The 25306-nt window shown below is 40.6% G+C and overlaps 1 protein-coding gene across 2 annotated transcripts in view; it reads left to right on the top strand.

The window, feature by feature from the left end:
* Nucleotides 1–24821, top strand: part of LOC134336555 (sterile alpha motif domain-containing protein 10-like) — a 119727-nt gene extending 94906 nt beyond the window's left edge. For both annotated transcript variants that reach the window (XM_063030831.1, XM_063030840.1), the window contains exon 5: nucleotides 22984–24821. In XM_063030831.1, coding sequence (XP_062886901.1) covers nucleotides 22984–23006 — 23 coding nt within the window. In that variant the 3' untranslated portion in view covers nucleotides 23007–24821. The remainder of the gene's footprint in view (nucleotides 1–22983) is intronic.
* The last annotated feature ends 485 nt before the right edge of the window (nucleotides 24822–25306 follow it).

Genomic DNA, 25306 nt, shown 5'->3' with positions numbered 1-25306 from the left:
TTGAATGGGATCCAGAATCAGCTATGACGGAATGGAGGAGCAGACTGATTTAGATGGGCTGAATGGCCTAAACCTGCTCCTATGTCTTATGATCTTATGGTCTAACTAAATACTATTGCTAATTATGCATGTGATGAATTTTAAAGATATGAGTTTAATGAAAACTGGATGGATGTGCAGAGAACAAAATTGAATTAAGGTCAGCTTAGTGTAAATGATGCCAGATGTTTCACTGGTGCGTTTGTTTCCAGGCTGTATGTGTGTTGGGCTCCTAAACCAAAGGGGATAACTTCACTCAGCTTCACTTGCCCCATCATTGAAATGTTCCCACAACCTTTGAACTCACTTTCAAGGACACTTGATCTCATGTTCTCGATATTTATTACTTTTTTATTATTATTGTTTCTTTCTTATTGTTTTTGCACAGTCTGTTGTCTTTTGCATGTTGAATGATCACCCAATTTGGTGCAGGCTTTCATTGATACTATTATGGTTATTATTCAATTATGGGTTTGTTGAGTATGCCCGCAAGGAAATTAATCTCGGGGTTGCATATGGTGACATATATGTACTTTGATAATGCATTTACTTTGAACTTGAATTCTCGGAGAAAAGTAGGCATCACTTCAAAAGGAATTTTAAAAAAAAAATAATTTATTTTTACTGTAATTCATGATTCCAAGTTGTAAGCTGAACTCATTCAGTGGTGAGTAATTATTTGAATCCAGTAATATGAAAAATCAACTGGGTGGAAAATGTGTCAGATGACATTAGTAATTAATGGATTTATATGATTTTCTTCCTCATTGCCTTCATTAAAAAAGACAGAACAAATTCTTACTAATCAGTTCTGGAGTCATTGAATCATAAGAGTAATACAACATGGAAACAGGCCCTTCAGCCCAACTGGTACATGCTGACCATAGCATTCCCCTTGATAGTCCTACTTGCTCAGATTTGGCCCACGACCCTCCATGTACCTTTCAAAATGCCTTTCAAATGGTGCAATTGTACCTGCTTCAACCATTTCCTTTGACAAATCACTCCAGGTACTCACTACCCTCTGTGTGAAGAAGTTAACTCGCAGTGCTCATTTAAATCTTTCTCCTCCATGTTGTCCTCTAGTTTGGGACTATTGAACCCTGGAGAAAAGCATATGACCATCCACCTTATCTGTACACCACATGACTTTATAAACTTCTTTGAGTTCACCACTCATTCTTCTATACTCCAAGGAATAAAGATCCAGCATGACCAACCTCGCCCAGTTACTCAGGTCCTATAGTCCAGGCAGCATCTTTATGCCCTGTCCAGCTTGACAATGTGACCAAAACTGTACAGAATACTCCAAGTGTAGTTATATAAGTGAAGACTTATATAATTGCAACGTAATGTCTCTGCTCCTAAATTTAATGTCCTGACTGATGAAGGCCAGCATGCTAAATGCCTTCTTCATTACTCTTTCTACTTGCATGGCCATTTTCAGCAAGCTCTGCATTTGTACTCCCAGGTCCCTCTGTTCCACAAGGCTCATCAGTGCCTTGTCATTCACTGTATAGGTCCTATCCTAATTCCTGGGGCACCCCATTCATCACAAGCCTCCAGTCAGAGAATTCACGTACAACAACCACCCTATACTTCCTATCATTGAACCAATTCTGAATCCACTTCGGTAGCTCCCTCTGAATGGCATGCAAACTAATCTTCCAGGTCAGCCTGTCGCGCAGGATCTTGTCAAAGGCCTTACTAAAGTCCATATAGACAACATCCACTGCCCTAACTTCATCTACCACCTTTGATACCTCTTCAAAAATCTCCAAAATATTCATCAGATATGACCTTATGTGCACAAAATTATGCTGACTCTTCCTGACCAGGCCTAGACTATCAAAGGCCTGTCTCTCAGAATTCCTTCCGAGATCTTCCCTACAACTGAAATCAGGCTCACTGACTTGTAGCTTCCTGGCCTGTTTTTCCTAGACTTCTTGAACAATGGCTGCCCTCCAGTCTTCTGGAATTTCCCCAGTGACTAACAATGAAGCAACTATCTCTGCAAGGGCTTCCACAGTTTCTTCACTGGCAACCCATAAGATCCAGGAGTGCACTTGGTCAGCCCTGTAGATTTCCCACCTTAACACACTTCAATGCTGCAAATAACTCTTTTCTCATAATATGCATGTGTTCCAAGATTTCATACTTGTTACATCAATACTTTGCCATCCATGATATTCCCCTTAGTAAACTCTGAGGAGAAATAGACTTTCAAAATCATGACCATCTTCTGTGGCTCCATACATATGCAGCCTTGATTGTTTTTAAAAACACCTTGTCTCTCCCTAGTCATCTTTTTACTGTTATTATAACCAAAGAACTTCTTGGGATTATCTTTGATTTATCTCCAGTTAAACGGTGATTCAAGATTCAAATTTACTTATGACATGCACATCGAAACATTGAAATGTGCCTTTTGTGCTAACAACCAGCACACCCAAGGATGTGTTGGTTGTCCTGATGAAAGGTCTTGATCCAAAACATCGACTGTTTACTCTTTACCATAGATATTACCTGGCCTGCTGAGTTCCTCCTACATTTTGTGTGTATTACACCCAAGGATGTGCTGGGGGCAGCCCACAAGGGTCATCACACATTCCAGTGCCAACATAGCATGACCACAATATTTGACAGAAGAGTACAGAATAAAACAAAACAACAACAACAACCCTAGGACAGTCCATCTTTGGTCTCTAGCCTCCAGCGAACTTGGACTTGATCTTACAAACATTAGGTCGTTGACTTACCCAACACAGACATGGGCAACAGGTCTCAACTTCAAGACTTCCAATTTGACCCACAAGCTTTGATCCTCAGCATGGACCCCAAGACCCAAACACTAGGCCTCGAACTCAAGATTCGCCAATGACAGGGCCCCGAACACTAGGCCTCGAACTCTAGTCTCACTGATTTGCGAGCCCAGGAGTTAATCAGACCTTGTTCTCCCTACCTACATGGAACTCCAACTCTGGAACCTGTCAAAAAATCACTGGCCTTAGGGAATGCCACCAGCCCTTGTCCATGCTGGTTTGCCAGTCTGAAATCCGACGTAGATGCCTATGCCTGCTTTGCCGGCCTTTTAATGTGAAGCGGAGGCTTATTTTTCCATCCCAGAAATATATTAATATGAAATATTTATAAATAGATTTTCAAATCCATTTATTAATAATTGCAAACCTGATACTCCATAGCTTCTTAAAAGAATGGATGTCTTGCTGTTAATATGACACATATATCATTCTATTTAGCTGGCACTAATCATTGTTACTGCTAAGTTAAAAGAATACTTTGCTGAAAGAGTTTTAAAAAATTTTGTTACATAGCTAAGATGAAGGTTCTGCTGGTTTTACTAAGGTGTAGCTCAGCAGTTATACTTTATACTTCATTGTCGCCAAAACAATTGATACTAGAACAATCAATCATCACAGCGATATTTGGTTCTGCGCTTCCCACTCCCTGGATTACAAATATAAAATATTAAAAATATTAGAAATAGTAAAAATTTAAATTATAAATCATAAATAGAAAATAGAAAAATGGAAAGTAAGGTAGTGCAAAAAAACTGAGAGGCAGGTCCGGATATTTGGAGGGTACAGCCCAGATCCGGGTCAGGATCTGTTCAGCAGTCTTATCACAGTTGGAAAGAAGCTGTTCCCAAATCTGGCCGTACGAGTCTTCAAGCTCCTGAACCTTCTCCCAGAGGGAAGAGGGACAAAAAGTGTGTTGGCTGGGTGGGTCGTGTCCTTGATTATCCTGGCAGCACTGCTCCAACAGTGTGCGGTGTAAAGTGAGTCCACAGACGGAAGTTTGGTTTGTGTGATGTGCTGCGCCGTGTTCAAGATCTTCTGCAGCTTCTTTCGGTCTTAGACAGGACAACTTCCCTACCAGATTGTGATGCACCCTAGAAGAATGCTTTCTATAGTGCATCTATAAAAATTAGTGAGGGTTTTAGGGGACAGGCCAAATTTCTTTAGTTTTCTCAAGAAGTAAAGGCGCTGGTGGGCCTTCTTGGCAGTGAACTCTGCTTGGTTGGACCAAGTCAGGTCATTTGTGATATTGACCCTGAGGAACTTAAAGCTTTCGACCTGTTCCACTTGCGCACCACCGATGTAAATTGGGTCGTGTGGTCCGCTACTCCTTCTGAAGTCAACAACCAATTCCTTCGTCTTGCTGATGTTGAGGGAAAGGTTATTGTCTTCGCACCATGCCACCAGGTTCTTAATTTCCTCTCTGTACTCAAACTCATCATTACCTGAGATACGGCCTACAATTGTGTCATCAGCAAACTTATATATTGAGTTTGATGGAAACTTTGCTACACAATCATGGATGTACAGTGAGTACAGCAGGGGACTGAGTACACAGCCTTGTGGGGCACCGGTGCTCTGAGTGATTGTAGAGGAGAGCTTGTCCCCTATTTTTTACAGCCTGGGTCCTGTCTGTGAGGAAGTTGAAGATCCAGCGGCAGATCTGAGTGCTAAGGCCCAGGTTCCGGAGCTTAGGAATCAGTTTATTTGGAATGATGGTATTAAAGGCAGAGCTGTAGTCAATGAAAAGAAGCCTTACGTATGCGTCTTTATTCTCCAGGTGTTCTAAGGAGGAATGTAGGGCCAGAGAAATGGTATCTGCCGTTGACCTGTTGCTCCGGTAGGCGAATTGCAAAGCATCGAGGTTGACTGGTAGGCTGTGGTTGATGTGTGCCATAACCAATCTCTCGAAGCACTTCATAGAAATTGATGTCAGAGTCACAGGTCGATAGTCATTCAGGCATGCCACCTTGCTCTTCTTCGGCACTGGGATTATCGTTGCCTTCTTAAAACACAAGGGGATCTTAGACTGAAGCAAGGAGCAGTTGAAGATGTCAGCAAACACTCCAGCTAGCTCGCTTGCACAGGCCCGGAGGACCCCTCCTGGGATGCCATCTGGGCTCGTCGCCTTCCTTGGATTTATCTTCAGGAAGGCCTTTCTAACGTCCTCCTTGGTGATGAAGAATCTCAATGCCACCAGGTCCGGTTCATCCAGAGGGAACGGGATGCTCCTCTTCTTTTCGAATCTTGCGTAGAATACGTTATGTTCGTCAGGAAGAGAAGCGCCACAGTTATTGATATTCCCAGCCTTTTCTTTGTGCCCAGTGATCTCATTTAGACCCTGCCATAGTCCACTGGCATCCCTCAGTTCGCATTACTATTAAACTAAATAATACTCAGTTAAGATTCATGCTATCAAAATCAATCTTGCTTCTTGAATTAGAATTATGTAAATTGTGAGGTAGAGGAAGGATGTGACTGCACCTCTACAACTGTGTTGCACTAATCTGCTGGAAACTTAGATGCATAAAAAGGAAATATGCCACTATTACCATCACAAAATATATCATGAACAGAATAACCTTGGCACTTGTGTCAAAAAATCTATCATACCATTTCCCAATTTATATAACCATAATAATTTGCCTAAATCAAGCCTAACATCAAAATAGAATCCCTTGACAGATAGGCTGACCCAGTTTAAAAAAATACCATGAGGTTTTGTCAAAGTTCAAAGCAAATTTATTATCAAAATATTTATGTCACCAAAAACTTGCTTCAGATTCATTTTCTTACAGGTATTTACAGGGAAATAAAGAAATACAATAGAATTTATGAAAAACTATACACAAACGATGACAACAAACAACAAATATGCAAAAGAAGACAATTTCTGCAAATAATAAAAAGGTAAATAAATAATACTGAAAACATGAGCTACAGAGTCCTTGAAAATGAGTCTGCAGGTGTGGAATTAGTTCAACACTGAGGTGAGTGAAGTTATCCACTCCGGTTCAGGAGCACGATGGTTGTAGGGCTATGACTGCTTCTTATGTGTTGATTCCCAAAATACAACACCAAGGAGATGGAGAGATAATTAATTGAATGTTGGCAACACACACAAAATGCTGGAGGAACTCATCAGGCCAGGCAGCATCGATGGAAAAGAGTGAAATAGTTGATGTTTCGGGCCGAGACCCTTCAGTGGGACGCAGCATCTGCAGATTTTCTCATGTTTCAGATAATTGAATATGGCTGGGTAGAAATGAAATTCTGAAGACGAGAAGGGAGCAAGGAGGTAAGTAGAACAGCTGGGTAGTTGTCCAGTAAGGAAGGATTGCCAAAATTCAGCAGAGGGGATGATGGACGGGATGAGAAGCTGCAGAAGCTTGAAGGATAATGGTTAAGTGCACGTTGCAGTGAATGACAGAAGCCCTCAGTTAGAAATTATGCAGAGAAGAAAAGCTTAAAATAGGGGTGGAAGGTAAAGTAAAAGTTAAGGGAATATTATTCTAAGTTTACTTTTAACTGGTATAGTATTTGCCATGCTTCATAGAAATGCTACTGGCCTTGGCTCATTCCCTCACTATTTGCCCTCAATACCTCTCCCTTACCATAGGCTAACTCTTCAGGGTATCGTCTCAACAAATACATTAGGATCTTGGTTTGGCACCTTTAGCTTGCGGGTTTATGAAAATTAACTCAGAAGCCCAACGTAGACAACACTTCTGTGAACATGTTGGTCATGTATTTCACATTCAATCTGTAGCTGTTTCTAGTTTGGAACATGTTCCTTGGCATGTGTATGAGTTTGATTTTACACATTTTTCGCCTAGTGCCAGTGTGGGATTTATTACTGAGGTGCAAAGTTTCTTTCTTAATAAATAGCCATAGAGAACAAAACTAGTCATCATGAGAATTTCGCAAGTTGAAGGAGAAGTATCAACATTCCTCTGCCCACCAACTTAAAGCTCAGCATGTAACCGTTTTGTGAATATATTCCCGTAGTGCCCCATAAATCACTCTAATGTTGTCCATATCTGACATTTCTTCATGAAAAATTTCCTATAGAAGTGGATATGGTGTCAAAAAGCTATTTGAATCATTTCAAAGTTCAGAAGTTCAAAGTACCTTTACCAGGGGTGATTGATAAGTTTGTGGCCTAAGGTAGAAAGAGTCAATTTTAAAAAACCTAGCATATTTATTTTTCAGCATAGTCCCCTCCTACATTTACCATTTACTCACTTAGTCCAGCTGTCGCGGAGCACACAGATCTTGGACCTCCAGAAAGTGCCCACAGCAGGGGTGATTAATAAGTTCATGGCCTAAGTAGAATGAGATGAGTTATACAGCTGTCGTTACATGCACATGCAGGCCCACTCTTTGAGTGATTATGCAGAAAGTTTGAAGTTAATAACACATCTCCTTCTACCTTAGGCCATGAACCTATCAATCACCCCGATCAGTTATTAAGTGATGAGTTATTAACCTCAAACTTTCTGTATAATCCTTAAATAAGGAGCCCAAAACTGCCCTTAGTACTCCAAGTGAGGTCATACCAGTGCCTTATCATGGCAGTAGAGGTGGCCATGTATTGATATATTAGAATGGGAATAGGAAGTGGAATTAAAATGGATGGCCACCTGGAAATCCCACCTGTTGTGGCAGATGGTTAGAGGATGTTCGATGTGTCAGTCCCCCAATCTATGCCGGATCTCACTGATGTAGAGGAGGTTGCACCGGGAGTACTGGATACAGTAGATATCCCCAACAGACTTACAGGTGGTGTTGCCTCACCTGGTGACGAGAGAGGAGGTGAAGGGGCAGTTGTAGCATCTGTCCTACTTGTAAGTGCCAGGAGGGGGATCAGTGGGGAGGGATGAGTGGATAAGGGCATCATGGAAAGAGCAATCCCTGCAGAAAGCAGATTGTGGTGGGGGAGAGTTTGGGAAGGGGTGCTTAGTGGGAGGATCCCGTTGTGGATGCCAGGAGTTATGAAGAATGATGCGCTGGGTGCGGATCTCATGGGATATAAGGTCTATCCCTCTTATGGTGGCAGAAAGATGCAGTGTCTGTGAAGTGGAGGAGATGCGGAAATGCAGCATTGATGGTAGAGGAAGGGGAACTCATTTATTTATTGAGCTAGAGTGTGGAATAGGCCCTTCCAGACCTTGGAGTTGCACCACCCAGACAATTTGCAATGACCAATTACCAACCAAGTCATCTTTGGAATGTGGGAGGAAACCGGAGCGCCTGGAGGAAGCCCATGCGGTCACAGGGAGATCGTACAATCTCCTGATAGACAGTGCTAGTAAATGAACCCAGGTTGCTGGTACTGTACAATGCTGTGCTAACCACTACACTAGTGCGCCACCCCTGTGCTTTCAAGAAGGAGTCCAAGAAATGGAGGAGAATTTCTCTAACCCCTGATAATTTCTCCTCCCTTCCCCTTCCCTCTTTTTTAATTCCCCCTTTTCAATTTCCCTTTCTGACTTTCTCTTATCCCCTCTTTTCTCCTCACCTACCCATCACCTCGTTCTGGTGCCCTTCCTCCTTCCATAGCCTTTTGTATCAAATTCCTCCTCCTTCAGCTCTTTGTCTCTTCCGAATGTCACTTTCCAGCTTCTTACTTCATCCCACTTCCCCCACCTGCCCATTTTCCCTCTTACCTGGCTTCACCTATCTCCTGCCAGCTTGTAGTCCTTCCCCTCCCTCACCTTCTTATTCTGATTTCTTCCCCCTTCCTTTCCAGTTCTGATATAGGGTCTTGGTCCAAAATATCAAATGTTTATTCCCCTCCATAGAAGCTGCCTGAACTGTGGATGTCTTTTGTCAGCTGTCCATGTCGTTGCACTTCAATCATGGAGCAGGAGCCTGACCTCTAACTCCTCCACATCCCTGCCTCTGAACCCTAATCTGACCTCTAACTCCTCCACATCCCTGCCTCTGAACCCTAATCTGACCTCTAACTCCTCCACATCAACTGTCCCTAAACCCCAACCTGACCTTCAACTTCCCACTCTGTCCACAAAACCACCCCCACAAACTTAAAAAACAACCAAGTCTGAGACACAATCTCAATGGAAGGAGCTCTTGGTGCCACCTTGAAAAATATTACCAATTGATATAGCTTTCTATACACCAAAGTTCTAGTTTAATATTTTATTGTGTGCCTTTCTGAGTTATTTTAGAAAGGAAATATTGCTGTCATCTGGCAACAGAGCCGATTCTTCTCCAGAACTTTACCAATAGTCCAATAATAAAAATAAGTTTACATTCATAGCATTATACAGCATAAAAACAGGTCCTTGCTGACCAAGATGCCCATTCAAGCTCATCTAATTTGACTGCACTTGACCTATAACCCTCTAAACATATCCTATCAACGTACCTCTCCAACTTTATTCCTTGATATTAAGGAGCTGAGGGGTGAGTTCAGCCAGGAAATTAAGATTTTGAATGGAATTTATTGGATAGATTGGTAGTCTAAGGAACTATAATCGTAAAACAGGAAAGAGGAGTGGTAAATGAAGAGTCTTTTGTACAAGTGACCATGAAACTCCCACAAAGCAGAATTCAAGCTCAATTACTAATTTTAAATCTGAAATAATACATCTTGGTTGGACAGAAATATAAGGAATTATGGAGCCTATGCATTTAAATAAAATCGAGATAAGCTATCATCTTATTGTCCTCCAGAACAATCATAACAGCTTTTATGCCCTTTTCCTTTATTACAAATGAACTAAATTCTGAAGTAATTTAAATATGAAAATATTAATAGTGGCACCATAATATATACTAATTCAGTGCTGCCAGAGAACTGGTGTTATTCCGGTTATTTTAAACTAACAATTGTCAGAATATCCAATTAGTTGGTTCCAATAACTTATGAATGGTAATTCTTAGAATTTAATATGTAAGTACTCTTTTCTCATCATGAGTGCAGTGTAATCTGACAGGTGTCAAAGTAGTCAAATAAACATAAATAACCTCATCAGATTTTCAGTTATTGGGCAGGCAGTTTATGATCTCTCTGGAAGGCCCCAGAGAAAGATATACTATTGTGACTTACATAGGAGGCATTAAAGTTCCACACTGTGCTTTCTAAGGTGATTGTTAAATAATTTATTGCTAAGAGGAGTGACACGTTAATGTAGCGATTAGTGTAATGCTTTACAGCACCAGTAAGCTGGGTTCAACTCTTGTGGCTGTCTGTTAGGAGTTTGTATGTTCTCTGGTTTTCTCCCATGTTTGAATGCCTTGCCAAGGGTTGTGGCAGAGGCAGATACATTAGGGGTGTTTAAGAAGCTCCTAGATAGGTAGATAGATAATAGACAAATGGATAGCTAAGTAGGAGGGAAGGGTTAGATTGATCAGAGTAGGTTAGAAGGTTGGCATGACATTGTGGGCTGAAGGGCCTGTACTGTACTGTAATGTTCTAAATCACAAGCAAGGTCAAATATGCTCCACAGCCCAACAGTCTGCTTTCCTGTTTTATGATTTCCCAGTGATTTGAAACTTAATTCTGCTCTATGACGGGTTGGACAATTCTAAATAAGTTCCGACTTCTTTAATCTTTTTTTGAGGTTATTAGTGATAATGCAATGAAGGATCCCCAGAATGTTCTTCACAGTATGTTTGAAGTCTGGTTGTTTTATAATGAGTATAGTAGGTACTTTGTAATGCAAATTCTACTTCAAAATGTGTGTGATCTTGTCTTTCCTTTAGTCACATTATTGTAAGTGGACGCATCATGAGATCAAATAGAGACTAATTACTGTTACTGATGAAAGCTGGCCAACATACAGTCATTTATAAATTTCAAGCTCTTAGTCAAAAGCCCCCAGTCTCCTTGTAGACAGCCCTTTAGTTTTGTGGATCCTGAGGTGTCTAGTGAAGCCAATGTGGGAACCATAGACAGACACATACATTAGGCAGGAGGATCTTAATGGGGCATAATAGTTGTCCTTCCCCTCCCCACACCTTTTTTTATCCTGGTGTCTTCCTCCTTCCTTTCCAGTACTGAAGAAGGGTCTCAGCCTGAAATGTCGACTACTTATTCATTTTCGTAGTTGCTGTTACACTCACTTATTTAGGGCTTCCTAGTGCTGCAGATGCATGGCCTAAAGGTTCTGAACACCATCTCAAATATTTCTTCTCAACTTTGACCAGGAGTCAGTGGAGATTTTGAGCATACCATTGAGTTTCTCCCTCTGCCCGTTTGACAATGACTTCCTGCCAAAGCGCTTGGAAATGAGTGCCTGTTTTGGGAGCTTGGTGTTGGGTATATAAATTATGTGCCTCTCTTAATCTTGGCTGTCTGAGTGTGGTTAGTGCCTCAATATGGAGATGTTGGCTTGGAGACATCAGAAAGCCGATCCTTCCGGTGAAATAGGAGTTTGTTGGATCAATGCTGATGGCAATTTTCTATGCCTCATAGGTCGTCGACCACTCAGGGATCACTACTACATATAGGAACATGATATTATGCCAAGTATGGCACTTTTGAATGTCATTTTCCTCAATTAAACCAAGTCTTTGCTAGTGCATTGATGGTGGTAATTAATTTCATCATCAAAGATATGTTTCCCGAGAAATAATTTAGCAGATTTTCTGAACAGGGATAGGCATTTCTATCCTTTCTGGCTAGTCAATTATTCTGTTAAACCTGCACATTAACTCTATTTATGTGCCTTTGCTCCAAACCTCTTGATCCTTTTCCTAACAAAAAGCTATTAATCTGTCTTAAACATTTAAACTAACCTTGTTACCGCAGTCTTTTGGAAGAGAGGCTTTCAGTCTTGCTAACTGGATTTCACTTCTAATTTCTAAACATGTCGACACTTTTTTTATATATGGCAAGAATAAAAATTGCACTATAAATAAAAGTACCCCATATATAAAAGTGAACTATCAATAAAAACTTCACATATGTGACTGGACCTGAAAAAAAATCAGATACCTTTGGCTTTTTTATTGATTGTTTTTATCACCAGTAAGTAAGACTGAAATAAATGAAAGCATTTAGTTTTAGGGTTCTGAAGGGTGTTTAGTTAGGTAATGCCTTCAGGAACTGATGCAAGAGCATTTTTACATCATGAAGGCAGCTATGTTGAGGGCGCTGAGAGTCTTGAATTTGAAGAGCAGACCTTGTGTGAGTTATCCAGAGAACTGCAATTCTGCTCTGTTGCATGACATGGCATGTTATTTTCTGGAGTGTTTAAGCCTCATCTAAACCCCAAATTTAAAGCAAAAGTAGTTTATATTGTATAATATACACAATTTACAATTAGCTACTCAATAGGTCTACAGCGGATGCAATCTCATTGGCTCTTCACGTGGCCTTGGATTACCTGGACAACACTAACACTTATGTCAGGCTGCTGTTTATTGACAACAGTTCAGTGTTAACACGATCATTCCTAAAGCTCCAAAACCTGGGCCTCTGTACCTCCCTCTGCAACTGGATCTTCAATTTCCTCACCAGAAAACCACAATCTGTGCAGATCAGAAATTACATCTCCACTTCGCTGACAATGGCACACCTCCAGGATGTGTGCTAAGTCCACTAGTCTACTCTCCCTACACCCTGTGTAGACTCTGTGGCTAGGCACAGCTCAAATGTCATCTATAAACTTGCTGACAATACAGCTGTTGTTGGCAAAATTTCATATGGTGATGAGAATGTGTACAGGAGCGAGATATATCATCTAGTTGAGTGGTGTTGCAGTAACAATCTTGTTCTCAATGTTAGGAAGACCAAAGAATTGATTGTGTACTTCAGAAAGGGTAAGACAAGGGAATACAGACCAGTCCTCATAGAGGGATCAAAAGTGGAAAGGTGAGCAATTTCAAGTCCCTGGGTGTCAATATCTCTAAAGATCTATCCTGGACACAACCTATTGATGCAGTTACGAAGAAGGCATGACAGTGGCTATACTTCATTAGGAGATTGAGGAGAATTTGTATGTCACCAAAGACACAGGCAAATTTCTACAAGATGTGTAATGGAGAGCTTTCTAACAGACTGTGTCACCATCTGTTTTTTGGGGGGGGGCACTGCACAGGATCGAAGTAAGCTGCAGAAAGTTGCAAACTTAGTCAGCTCCATCATAGGCACAAGCCTCCCCAGTATTCAGGACATCTTCAAGGAGCAATACCTCAAAGGCGGCATCCATCATTAAGTACACTCGTCACTCAGGACATGCCCTCTTCTGTCCGTCAGAGAAAGCAGGATCTCCCAGTGGCCACACATTTTAATTCCACATCCCATTCCCATTCTGACATGTCTATCCACGGCCTCCTCTACTGTAAAGATGAAGCCACACTCAGGTTGGAGGAACAACACCTTATATTCCGTCTGGGTAGCCGCCAACCTGATGGCATGAACATTAAAACTTCTCAAACTTCCACTAATGCCCCACCTCCCCCTCGTACCCTATCTGTTATTTATTTATTTATTTATTTATATACACACATTCTTTTTCTCTCTCTCCTTTTTCTCCCTGTCCCTCTCACTATACCCCTTGCCCATCCTCTGGGCTTTTTTCTCCCCTCCCCCTTTTCTTTCTCCCTAGGCCTCCTATCCCATGACCCTCTTATATCCCTTTTGTCCAGCTCTTGGCTCCATCCCTCCCCCTCCTGTCTTCTCCTATCATTTTGGATCTCCACCTCCCCCTCCCACTTTCAAATCTCTTACTAACTCTTCCTTCAGTTAGTCCTGACGAAGGGTCTCGGCCCGAAATGTCGACTGTACCTCTTCCTAGAGATGCTGCCTGGCCTGCTGCATTCTCCAGCAACCTTTATCTGTGTTGCTTGAATTTCCAGCATCTGCAGGTTTCCTGGTACATGCTCTCTTCTCATTGCCATTCCAGGGAAGAGGCACAGGAGCCTGAAGGCACTCACTCACTCAGGAACAGCTTCTTCCCCTCTATCATCAGCCCATGAACACTACCTCACTACTTCCTTTTTCTCTTTTTGCACTACTTATTTAATTTAACTTAAAATATATATATGTATATTTTTTTTACCATTATGCCAGTGATCCTAAACCTGATTCTGATTCTGATTCTCTGTTCTCAAATTTAGAAAAATCTATTTTACCAATCAATTTAGTGGCCGATTTTGTTTTAGGTTTGCTTTGGTAGTCAACCTACTGGCCAAATTTGCTTCAGATATGCTTAAATCTATTTTATTTCTGAGGCATCAGTCCATACCTACCAGTCTTGGCAATTCTACCTGCCATTGATCAAGGACAATCGTCTCAGCTTACTCAAAATTGGCAAAGGACCAGCTGCAAAGATTTTCCATCTGTAACACAGATACTTGCAGCTTAGTTGTAGTATAAATATTACATAGATATCAGCTGGCAAGGTCAGCATTATCTTCAACAGTTATACCTGTGCCTCACCCGCAGCTTGTACTCATTATTATATACACAAGTTGATATACGTATACAAGGAAATGATTATTTACCAATGTTGGCTAATGATCTGTTGATTGTATATTGAATGATCAACTTGTGCATTAGGCAACTTCTCTGTTGCAGGATGCTACCTCACTGACGTTCTTCCCCAGTGAGAAGAACAAACTAGTGCTCTAACTCCCTAATGTGTGGAACCATTCTGTGTATCACCCAGATGGTGGGGTGGTGAGTACAGCTGGTGCCGCTCTGCTCCAATGACTTGCTGTTTGTGTGGTATTTACATTTTTTCCCTGTGAATGCAGTGGTTTCCCATTGGGTTCTCCAGTTTCTTCCCACATCCCAAAGATGTTGGTTTAATTGGTCACTGTAGGTTGCCTTTCGTGTATAGATGAGCAGTAGAACCTGGAGAGAATTGAAGGGAACATGGACAGAATAGATTCCTAGGAAAATTAATTTTGCAGCATCATTTCTCTGTGAGCTCCCATAAACTCAATGGGCAAATGGCCTCCATTTATGTTGCATGGGAACATGTGTTGTTTGGGTGACATCTGTGAAAGATATGTGAACAGAAGTTATGCTAACTGTTGCATATTTGTTTATATATGTACACTTTTGAATTTTGGGTCAATAATGATAAAGATTAGCTTTATTTGTCACATGCACATCGAAACATACAGTGAAATGCATCGTTTATGTCAAATCAAATTACTGAAGATTATGCTAGGCAGCCTGCAAATGTCATCACGCTTCCAGCACCAGCATAGCATGCTCACAACTTACTAACCCTAATCACTAACCCTTTGCAATGTGGGAGCAAACTGGAGCACCCGGAGGAATCCCGCACGGTCATAAGGAGAACGCACAAAATCCTTACAGACAGAAGCAGGAATGAAATCCTGATCTTACAGCACACACTGTAAAGTGTCACGCTCACTGCTACACTACTGTGTGGAATAGAATATAACATGAGAACTGACGAGAAATGGGAGCTTCAAAGAGGTCAGTGTTAAATTCTAAGTGCTAACAGTTAACTTTTTTTTAATGTACATGTGTGGTTCTAAATTGTACATAGTGGTGATTAGTATTTATACTTTGTCAGGGTCATTTAAGCATGCCTACTCTCTCCATAATACACTCTAGGTACTTCAAACAGTTCATCTCATGTTGAATGTGATTGCTATTTCTGCCAGATGATAGGTTCGGCATTAAACTGGGTATTTTTCCATATATTTGTCTCATCCAATGGTGTGTTCAATTTGCACCTATCAATGAGAGGTGAAGGGCTTCACTATTTTTTTTACCAAAAATATACTTTATTCCTAAAATATATAGTGAAACAATATGGAACATAGCTTTGTCTTCACTTTCTGTGGCAAGTATGTCCAACTTACAATATGTTAATGTGACACTAGTATTTCAATCCTGAACATTTCATCTAAGGAGGTTATTACACTGGGTCCATTTCATTGTCTAGTGGTGGGAGGGGCCTAATCTGCAGCTTTTCCCCACAAAACCTTTGCACTCCAATCTTCCGTGTGCCTCTCAGCATGTAATGGTGTACCCTTGGGATGTGGCTGTCTGCAGAGTTCAGTTGTGAACACCTCAAGGACCCGGACCTTAAAAGGGGTCAGCAGAGCAAGTTGCACCTTTCGCCAAATTGATGATGTTTCAATGACAGGCAATGGTTGTCTCCCTATGTGTCCTTGGGCAGACCTCAAAGTGCAGAATCTTATGCTTGCAGCTGCTTGAAAGGTACCTTAACGAAGGCCATTGCATTCCTTTCCAGATCTTCTTGGTAAACACGGTCCACATGGAGGTAAATATGGCTGCCCCATCCACAGTGCAGCTACCTTAAGGACAGCAGCCATAGAATTGAGACTCTACCCGTGCATGGTGAATCTGGCAGAGTGAGCAATTCTCACCACCAACCAAGCAAGGTCTTGTTGCTTGTTTGAAAGTTGTGGCGATCTGAGACATTTGATCAAAAAACATCGACAGTCTACTCAAGGAATCATCCAACAATGATCCCTTCCACAGATCCCAGAACTGCCGCCTGAATGACTCGTGGCTGAGAGCATCTTTTATGCAGAATCTTTTCTACATGAGACAGACTGAATGCAACGTACCATGGCAACAAGGCCATACCTAGGTCGAACAGGCAGAACTTGAGCAGAGAGTGCGTGAGATGCTGTGTATGCGCTTTGAAGTAGCCACACACAAAGTGGCTATCAGAATGAGGGACATGTTAGTTTTTTTTGCCTCTCTTTCAATTTACAGGTGAATTGAAAGAATGCTGTGGTGATGGATGCAACACAGGTGAAGGGTACGGGCCACGTTTGTCATCAGTGTTGCTGCACATGGCAAATGTGCCCATGCCCAACTCCTGCGCTGCATCTGTCACCAGAGCCTTCTGATGACTAGGTTCCTTTCTATGATGGAATGGGAGATCTGAGCCTACATTCCGATGTTCCCACATTTAATTTTGCCTTAGTATTTGCTCCAGCCAATTCTTGCTGCATATCCCAGTTCCTTATATACAGTATAAGGATTAAATGGCAGCATGTACATCACTTGCTTTAGCCCCATTTTCTATCTTAGTACTGAATTGTCTTCCTTCTGGTCCACATTTTGGACTTTAGGGAAAGCTGATACAAAAATCACTTGTAAAGTCTCACTTATAATTATATTGTTACATTTTTAATTGGCTTTAATCTTTACAATTTTTCCAGTTACCTCACATGGTACTGAACACCATCCTGACGATCTCTCTTTGTGTAATTAACAGCATATATTACCATAAATTAGGTTTAAATTAATCAGACTCATTCAACTGTTAAAATGAATAGGGGGAGCATCCAGCAGGTCCTGTGAAAGGTATGCAAGCCTACAGTCAGATCTCAGCTTCAGCTCTCTTGTGAGATAACAGCAAAACTTTGTCCTCACGTGTTTTAAATGAGCTATTCTACACAAGACAATATGACCACAGAAATCTGAATTAAAAAATGAATCTTCGATGGGGTCACCACAACTGGAATATATTAAAGAGTGTAAAGCAATATTACTCTTCCAGTTATGACATAACATTTTGATTCAGTAAGTCTGCTGAAAATGCCACATTTATGCTTCGGTGAGAAATGTTGGAAATTATTTTGTAATTTACTGCTGTAACTAATGCTCCAAAGCAATAACTCCTGCAGAGTGCTTTGAATTACGGGGCAAATGATATTGGTTTGCCTAACAAACTGATAGCTTTGTAATTACCATGACGATTATTCTACTGTGGGAGTTTCTGTTGACATTGTGCATAAAGTGTCAGTTTTTGAGGTTACTCATCTCTGGGAATTTAAATATCAAAAGGCACAATAATTTTTGTGAGACAGGGTGGAATTAACAAATGGGGAGCTGGAAGCAATGCAAATCAGGCATCCTGACCTGAAGGTCTATTGCTCTGATCCTGGTTCTCCTTGGGAGGGAAAACAAATTACTGTGGAAAATCAGCAGAGAGAGAAGCAGACTTAATGTTTCATCTCAAAGACTTTTCATCAGAACTGGGAAAACATTTTAGACAGATTTATTTTTAGATAAAATAGGAGGAGCAAAGAAAACAAAAAGGAAGGCCTCAGAGTGAGCAGGGGAGCTGGAGTTAAAACAATAAATTAAGCAAGTAAGTAAATTTATTATCAAAGTATGCACATGTTACCATTTGCTACATTGAGAATGAATAATAATAATAATAATAAATAAGTAAATAATACTGAGACTCTGCAACCTGTTCTGGGACCCCCGCTCTTTGTGATTTTTATAAATGACCTGGATGAAGAAGTGGAGGGATGGGTTAGTAAATCGCTGATGACACAAAGGTTAGGAGTGTTGTGGATAGTGTGGAGGGCTGTCAGAGGTTACAGCGGGAAATTGATAGGATGCAAAACTGGGCTGAGAAGTGGCAGATAGAGTTCAACCCAGATTAGTGTGAGGTGGTTCATTTTGGTATGTCAAATATGATAGCAGAACGTAGTATTAATGGTAAGACTCTTGGCAGCGTGGAGGATCAGAGGGATCTTGGGGTCTGAGTCCATAGGATGCTCAAAGCTGCTGCGCAGGTTGACTCTGTGGTTAAGAAGGCATATGGTACATTGGCCTTCATCAATCGTGGGATTGAGTTTAGGAGCTGAGAGGTAATTTTGCAGCTATATAGGATCCTGGTCAGACCCCACTTGGAGTACTGTGCTTAGTTCTGGTCGCCTCACTACAGGAAGGATATGGAAACCATAGAAAGGGTGCAGAGGAGCTTTACAAGGATGTTACCTGGATTGGGGAGCATGCCTTATGAGAACAGGTTGAGTGAACTCGGCCTTTTCTCCTTGGAGAGACGGAGGATGAGAAGTGACTTGATAGAGGTGTATAAGATGATGAGAGGCATTGATCATGTGGATAGTCAGAGGCTTTTTCCCAGGGCTGAAATGGCTAGCACATGAGGGCACAGTTTTAAGGTACTTGGAAGTAGGCACAGAGGAGATATCAGGGGTAAGTTTTTTACGCAGAGAGTGGTGAGTGCGTGGAATGGGCTGCCAGTGACGGTAATGGAGGAGGAAACGATGGGGTCTTTTAAGAAACTCCTGGACAGGTACATGGAGCTCAGAAAGATAGAGGGCTATGGGTTACCCAAGGTAATTTCTAAGGTAAGGACATGTTTGGCACAGCTTTGTGGGCCAAAGGGGCTGTATTGCGCTGAAAGTCTTCTATGTTGCAATGGCTGCAGAATCTTTCACTGTTGAGGTGAGTGAAGTTATCCATGCTGGTTCAGGAACCTGATGGTTGAAGAGTAATAATTGTTCCTGAAACTGCTGGTGTGGGACCTAAGGCTCCTATACCTCTTTCCCACAGCAGCAGTGAGAAGAGAGCATGGCCTGGATGGAGAGGGTGCATGATCATGGATGCTGCTTTCTTGTGGCAGCATTCCTTGTGGATGTGCTCTATGGTGGGGAGGGCTTTTTGTGTGATGGACTGGGCTGTATCCACCACTTTTGGTGGGCTTTTCCTTGGGCATTGGTATTTATATACCAGGCCATGATGCCATCACTCTGGATAATCTCCACTGCGCATCTATAGCGGATTGTCAAAGTTTTAAATGACATGCTGAACCTGCACTAACTTTTAAGAAACTTATAAGAAAGTCATACTATTTTTGTAATGGCACTTATGTGCTGGTCCCAGAATAGATACTCTGATATGATAAAGCTGAAGAATTTAAAGTTATTGAAGCTATATGAGCAATTGTTGCATCTCCTGATGATCTGATAAGAAGAGTTGTGAACTAATGGAAATGGGAAGGTGGACCAGAGAATCTAAAAGAGAGTGATGACTTTGGAATGCTAAAAGAGGGGGTAGGAAAGGGAAAGGTCAAAATTATCTTTAGCGACATGATCTACTGAATATGGATGGTGATGAGACTGAAAGTGGAACCAAACTCTTAGGGTGAAAGCAGAGCTGCAGAAAGTGAGGTGAGAGGAAGTGTAGCAAAGGTAGCTGTGGGAGTCTATGAGGTTCTAGCGGATACCATTACTTAAGTGGAGATAGTCACAAAGGACCTGTGTCCTCCTTTCTGAACTTGTTTATCTCCATTTCAGGGAATGGGTTAATGAAAGGGGAATTTGTTCACTATGTGAATGAGTTCAACCAAGCAAGTAAGGATGGCAGTGGAGGTTAGGCCTTACTTCAAGGCAGAAATAAAAGGTTCTCAGAGCATCCTGGTATAGAATAGAGGTGTAAAGGAATGTTATACAGCACCAAAAAAAAAATGAGCCTGTTGGGACCAGGAAAATAAAAATTGCAGAAGGTATCAGGATTGTCGTTGATGTAGATGAGAAATGTCTGAATGAGGGGAGAAAGAGTAGAGATAAAGTTTGAAAAAGGCAGTTCTGTGGACCAACAAAATGTGGAAATGATGGGTCTACCTAGGTAATCATGCTTGTTGAACTTAGAAAAGAGTAGAAACGATTTGTATGTCTGAGGGTAAATGTCATGAAGAAAAGATATCCAAAGGCAATGAGGCCAGTGGCCTGCTCTGTGATGGGGTTGTGATGTTGAGAGAGGTATGAGGAAGTGTCGAAGAGCTGGAGATTTGCCTCTGCAAGCAGATATTAGTATGCCATACTACAGAAGCATCTGCCTTTAATACAAATGAGTAAATTTAACCTCAAAATCAAGTTCTTCATCTCATTAATTCTGTATTTCTATCCATATGTACGTCAATCTCTTTTTGTTTTTTCTTTCAATCCCTCTCTACCAGTTTGTTCCAGTATGAGTCTCATCTTTTCTAAATATCCATACCTTCTTTTTTTTATCTCTGCAACTGTTTGTTTTTCTAATTTATGCACTTAGTTGTTGACTTTGCCTCTCCTCTGTCATTGCCCTTTGCCAGATGAAGGATAGGCAAGCTGGAGTTGTTATTATTGATCCTGGATAAACTATACAAATCATGGTGGATTAATATTTATACATTGCTCATATGTCAGACAGACCAGTGAATACAATGGACAGCAATGGATTTTATCTTAGAAGTGTTGCTGCCGTTGTAATATTTTGATAAAGCTTCAGAGAAATAACTGAGCATCAATCTACAGGTCCAAGTGTTATTTCTCAATCTGTTCAAATGTTGTATTGAAACATTAGGCAGTTCTGAGTGACGGATGAAAAAGATTGTCCTCTGTGTCTGCATCTGTCTTTAGGACAACAGAAATGTCAGCAGGTGCTGCAACCAAGAGAAACAAATCGAAAGAACATGATAGGAGCAAAAACATTGCCAATGATGAAACATTTAGCAGTGAAAATGTTGTCAATGGCATCACAGTCATCTGCCTCTGTCTAACATAAACAATATTTGGACAATAGTTATTGATACTTTATTGGTCCCAAAGGAAATTACAGTGTCACAGAAGCATTACAAGTGCACAGTTATAAATATTAGAAGAGAAGTAGAAAGAATAAAAAAATAAGTTACCACAAACAGTCTTAACAGGAGGGGTCATCACTCCCCTGGCTATAGGTTGACTCATTATAGAGCTTAATGGCCAAGAACAAGAATGACCTCTTATAGCGCTCTTTGGAGCAGCACAGTTGTCTTACTCTATTACTAAAAGTGCTCCTCTGTTCAACCAAGATGGCATGCGGAGGGTGAGAAACATTGTCCAGAATTGCCAGGATCAGTCATATGCAGGCCTCCAGACAATACTTTAGAGGCACACACTTCTATTTTGTCACCATCACTGACTATTCATTGCAGGACTGTGTATTGTGTAGAAAAAACATCTCGACACCAGTCTGCATGTCCAACCATCATGAAGTGCACTTCCAGCTCCACATGACTTTGTTTGTCAGCGGTTTAAATTACTTATCACTTGTCCTCCATGGACCCTGAGCCAACATTTTCAGAATCTGGAACAATTTGTCTCGGGGTACTCAGTGAGCAGCTTTTACACAGCTGCAAGCGAACAGCTGCATGTGATTACTTTCATTCACTGTTTTTTATGGTTGAACCTTTGTATTTTTCATAAACTGTTAAGGTCAAAAATGGAATGAGAAGAAAGTAGTTGGTGTAATGTTACTGTTTATAATTTGTCCTGTAACTGGATTTGTCATTCTATAACTGCTGTTATTTCCCTGCATAGCCATGATTAACTTTGGGACATTTACAATATCTGAATCTGGAATGCATGCAAGCTGTGGCTTCTTGAGATGGAGCTCAATAATTTTGTCAATTCTAGTGGAGAATCTGCAGGCTCGGTCTATTGAAGGGTGTACCTTCCCATTTCAAAAGAGGAGAATGACAGTGGGGTATTAAAGACAAGGTATATAGTACTTCACTGATAGTTGTGATATTTATTTTATATTTAAATGGTATAAAATTTAACCCTCCCTTAAAATTTAAATGAATCAAAAACATGGTACTGCTTTATAAGTATGCAGTATAAACCTATTTCTATACTATAAGTTTGCAATTATGGATTGTAAAAGCTCAAGAAATCACTTAGATCTGTACATGCTATGCCTGATAATTCTGGGTGAAAGCATTGATTCGTGAAGTTTGGTTCCTGATCTGTACTGAGATAGGAGATTTCACTTATGGTGGCATGCTTGGCATCAAATAAGAATGAATTAAAAATTCTACTTTGAATTTCTACTCTGAACTGGGTCTTAGAAAATGTCAGTTATGGCTGATGATGATTGATGTAGGCTTGACATGCTGCGCATTGTCACATCATCTACAAATATGCCCTCCAGGGATCAGACCCAAAGGAGACCTGAAGAAAGGTCATCAACCTGAAACTTTAACTTTGCTTCTCTCACCACTGACACTGCCTGACAAACTGAGCTTTCCAGCGTTTTTGTCTTTACTTCAGATATTCAGCAACTCCGGATTTTTGCTTTTTGGACATCTGTTGGGGTCGTGCCAAACAGCTTTGTAAATATGCCCTACAATGTATCATTCAGTGTGGAAAAAATCAGGATGACTGAAAGTAAGATGATAGAAGAGTGATAAGTATGTAATCAATTATTTAACCCAGTGGATGTATCGCAATATGCAGCTGATTTCCTGTTCAGCAAATATACACCATCAATCAAAAACTACAAAAACTAAATAGATGTTTTTGCTGTCCTTTTGTCGGTGTTGTTCATTCTGTCTTTCTTTCCTTTCAGCCTCATTTGACAATGGCTCGTAGCTGACGCTTCCTTGCTGTGAAAGTGTGGATCTTCAATACCACGGGATAATATGAGGAGTAAATTTGAAACTGTGGAGAATCATGTGGTGAACTAATGTGATCATTCTGGAACAGGGGAAATCCAGCCCAAGCTGATTTGCAAAACTTAATGATAATCTACTTATCTTGTTTTAAGGCAAAGAAAAGCAACACTGAAATTTTCTTTTATAGTTTTGTAAATTAAATACAAATATCCAGTCAACTGTTAGTGGTGATTGAACGGTGCTACAATTCACTATTTTCTCTGTTACATTTGACATCTATCCCGTTAATAGTTTTTCGTAACATTAGGTAGGGAATCCACTTCTTTGGCATGACAGTAAAAGGAAACTGCTTCGGAAATGTATAATTCGGGCCTATGGAGCTTCTCCAGGGCTCCTATTAATCTACAAAATTATCTTAGGTTGTTTCAATATTGCCACTGCTGATTTAACTGTTTGTAACATAAAATTTTGACCAGTGAGAAGAATGCCTCATGAAAGTTCTGGAGTATTTTAAATAAAATTATCATTTTACTATGCCAGTGCCTGGCTCCTCAAGATAAAACCAAATTAAAAACTGGCACAGCGTTAGCTGTAACAAAGTGGTTATCTGAAAACAAATTCAAGAACAAATTCAAGAAAGAGCATAAAGTGAATATGGCCAATTCTAGACACTTCATCTCAGTGGGAAAAAAAAGGTTTTTAGTAAGCATCATTAAATTGATTCAAAGGAAATTCAGTACTTTTCGACTGAAGAACTAATTTCTATTGATGGATTAAAAAGCAAATGGAGACTTAGCTCTGTGATTTTTCACCAAACCCAACCAGTAATTTAATATTGATATTGCATGTGACTTAGGAGGAAGAATGATCTTTGTATATATAGATGTAAATAGCTGTTAGGTAAGTCACTGGTATGAATAACATTACAGGCAGAAGATAATTTGCAAAAAATTTCAACAAAAATAGTAAATATTAGTTTGAGGCACAGTTTTAAAATGGTTATTTAATAATTTCCACTAAGAATCAGGTTTTGAAATACCTGTCACATCAGCAGTTGTCTTTGACTATATCTTATGCTTAGGTCACTCTTGATAGGAAGCAAAAGTTCCCAAAAGAGTCCTAAATTATTGGTTTTAAGTGACTACTGTTAATGCAGATATGAAAGTCCTGAATCTTAATGCTGCTGTTAAGAATGTAATATGCATACTACCTAAATCTATATGGCTTGTATTCCTCAAATAAGTTGCAACTTCAAGAGTACTATACTAACATAGCAAATAATGAATAGCATTGAAGAAAATGCTATTCACTGTGACCCCAGGCTGCCGCCATTACTACTTGAAATGGGCAGTGTTCATACAGCAAGCAATTCTATCTCCACTTGGAGACAATTCCAAGATAATGTGGCCAAGGCTAACCATCCACACTCATATAGTACTTTGGCTGGAGATGATGTTTGAATGTACCTTCTTAAAAGCATGACTCCTAGCTGAGGCCATGGAACTAACCCTTCTATGTGACATTGCTCAAGTAATCAAAACAGCCTTTACATTCATTATTTCAACAACGTTTTTCTGATTTTCATTATCAATTGATACAGATCAGTTTGTGCTGCTGCTTGTGCTGAGTACATCAAATACACTACTTCTGGCAAAAATAGCCCAGAAAATTTACTTCAAAATGGAAAAAAATACAGATGACGTAAATCAGAAATAAAACAGAAAATGCTATAAGAATCTAGTAGGTCAGGCACCATCAATGGAAAGAAAAGCGGTTACCAGTTTAGGATGAAGGAACAAGTTACTTTTCAAAAGCACAGAGTGGGGGGGTGGGATGGGAGTAGCGGATGGATTTTAAAAAAAGGAATAGGGTGAGACTAAATGGCTAACTGTAGCAGTTAGAAGCACACATCATGATTCTTTGACTGTGTACGGTGTTGCTAATAGCTAAGCTGTGTTACTTCCCCAGCAGATTATGCTGGAAGAAAAATAAAAACTGAACCAAAATATCTGTGCCAGTAGTGCAGTGGTATCCGCACCTGGACTTCAGAACAAGAGGTCCTGGGTTCGAATCTGGCCATTTCCTTGCACACTTTCCATCATTGCTGGACTCGGCCACATAAAATAGACAAACGGTAAAGAAACAGCAAAGTTGCCACCAAATGTGAGAAATAAGGCAGGGGAAGAGCTTTGCAAAACTCACAACACGCTGGAGGAACTCAGCAAGTCCTGACGAAGGGTTCCGGCCGGAAACGTCGACCGATCTTTTCCACAGATG

Source organism: Mobula hypostoma, chromosome 2 (assembly GCF_963921235.1).
Source record: "Mobula hypostoma chromosome 2, sMobHyp1.1, whole genome shotgun sequence".
NCBI classification, from domain to species: Eukaryota; Metazoa; Chordata; class Chondrichthyes; order Myliobatiformes; family Myliobatidae; genus Mobula; species Mobula hypostoma.
The sequence above is the reverse complement of the archived record's forward strand: the minus strand, read 5'-3'. Positions and strand labels throughout refer to the sequence as shown.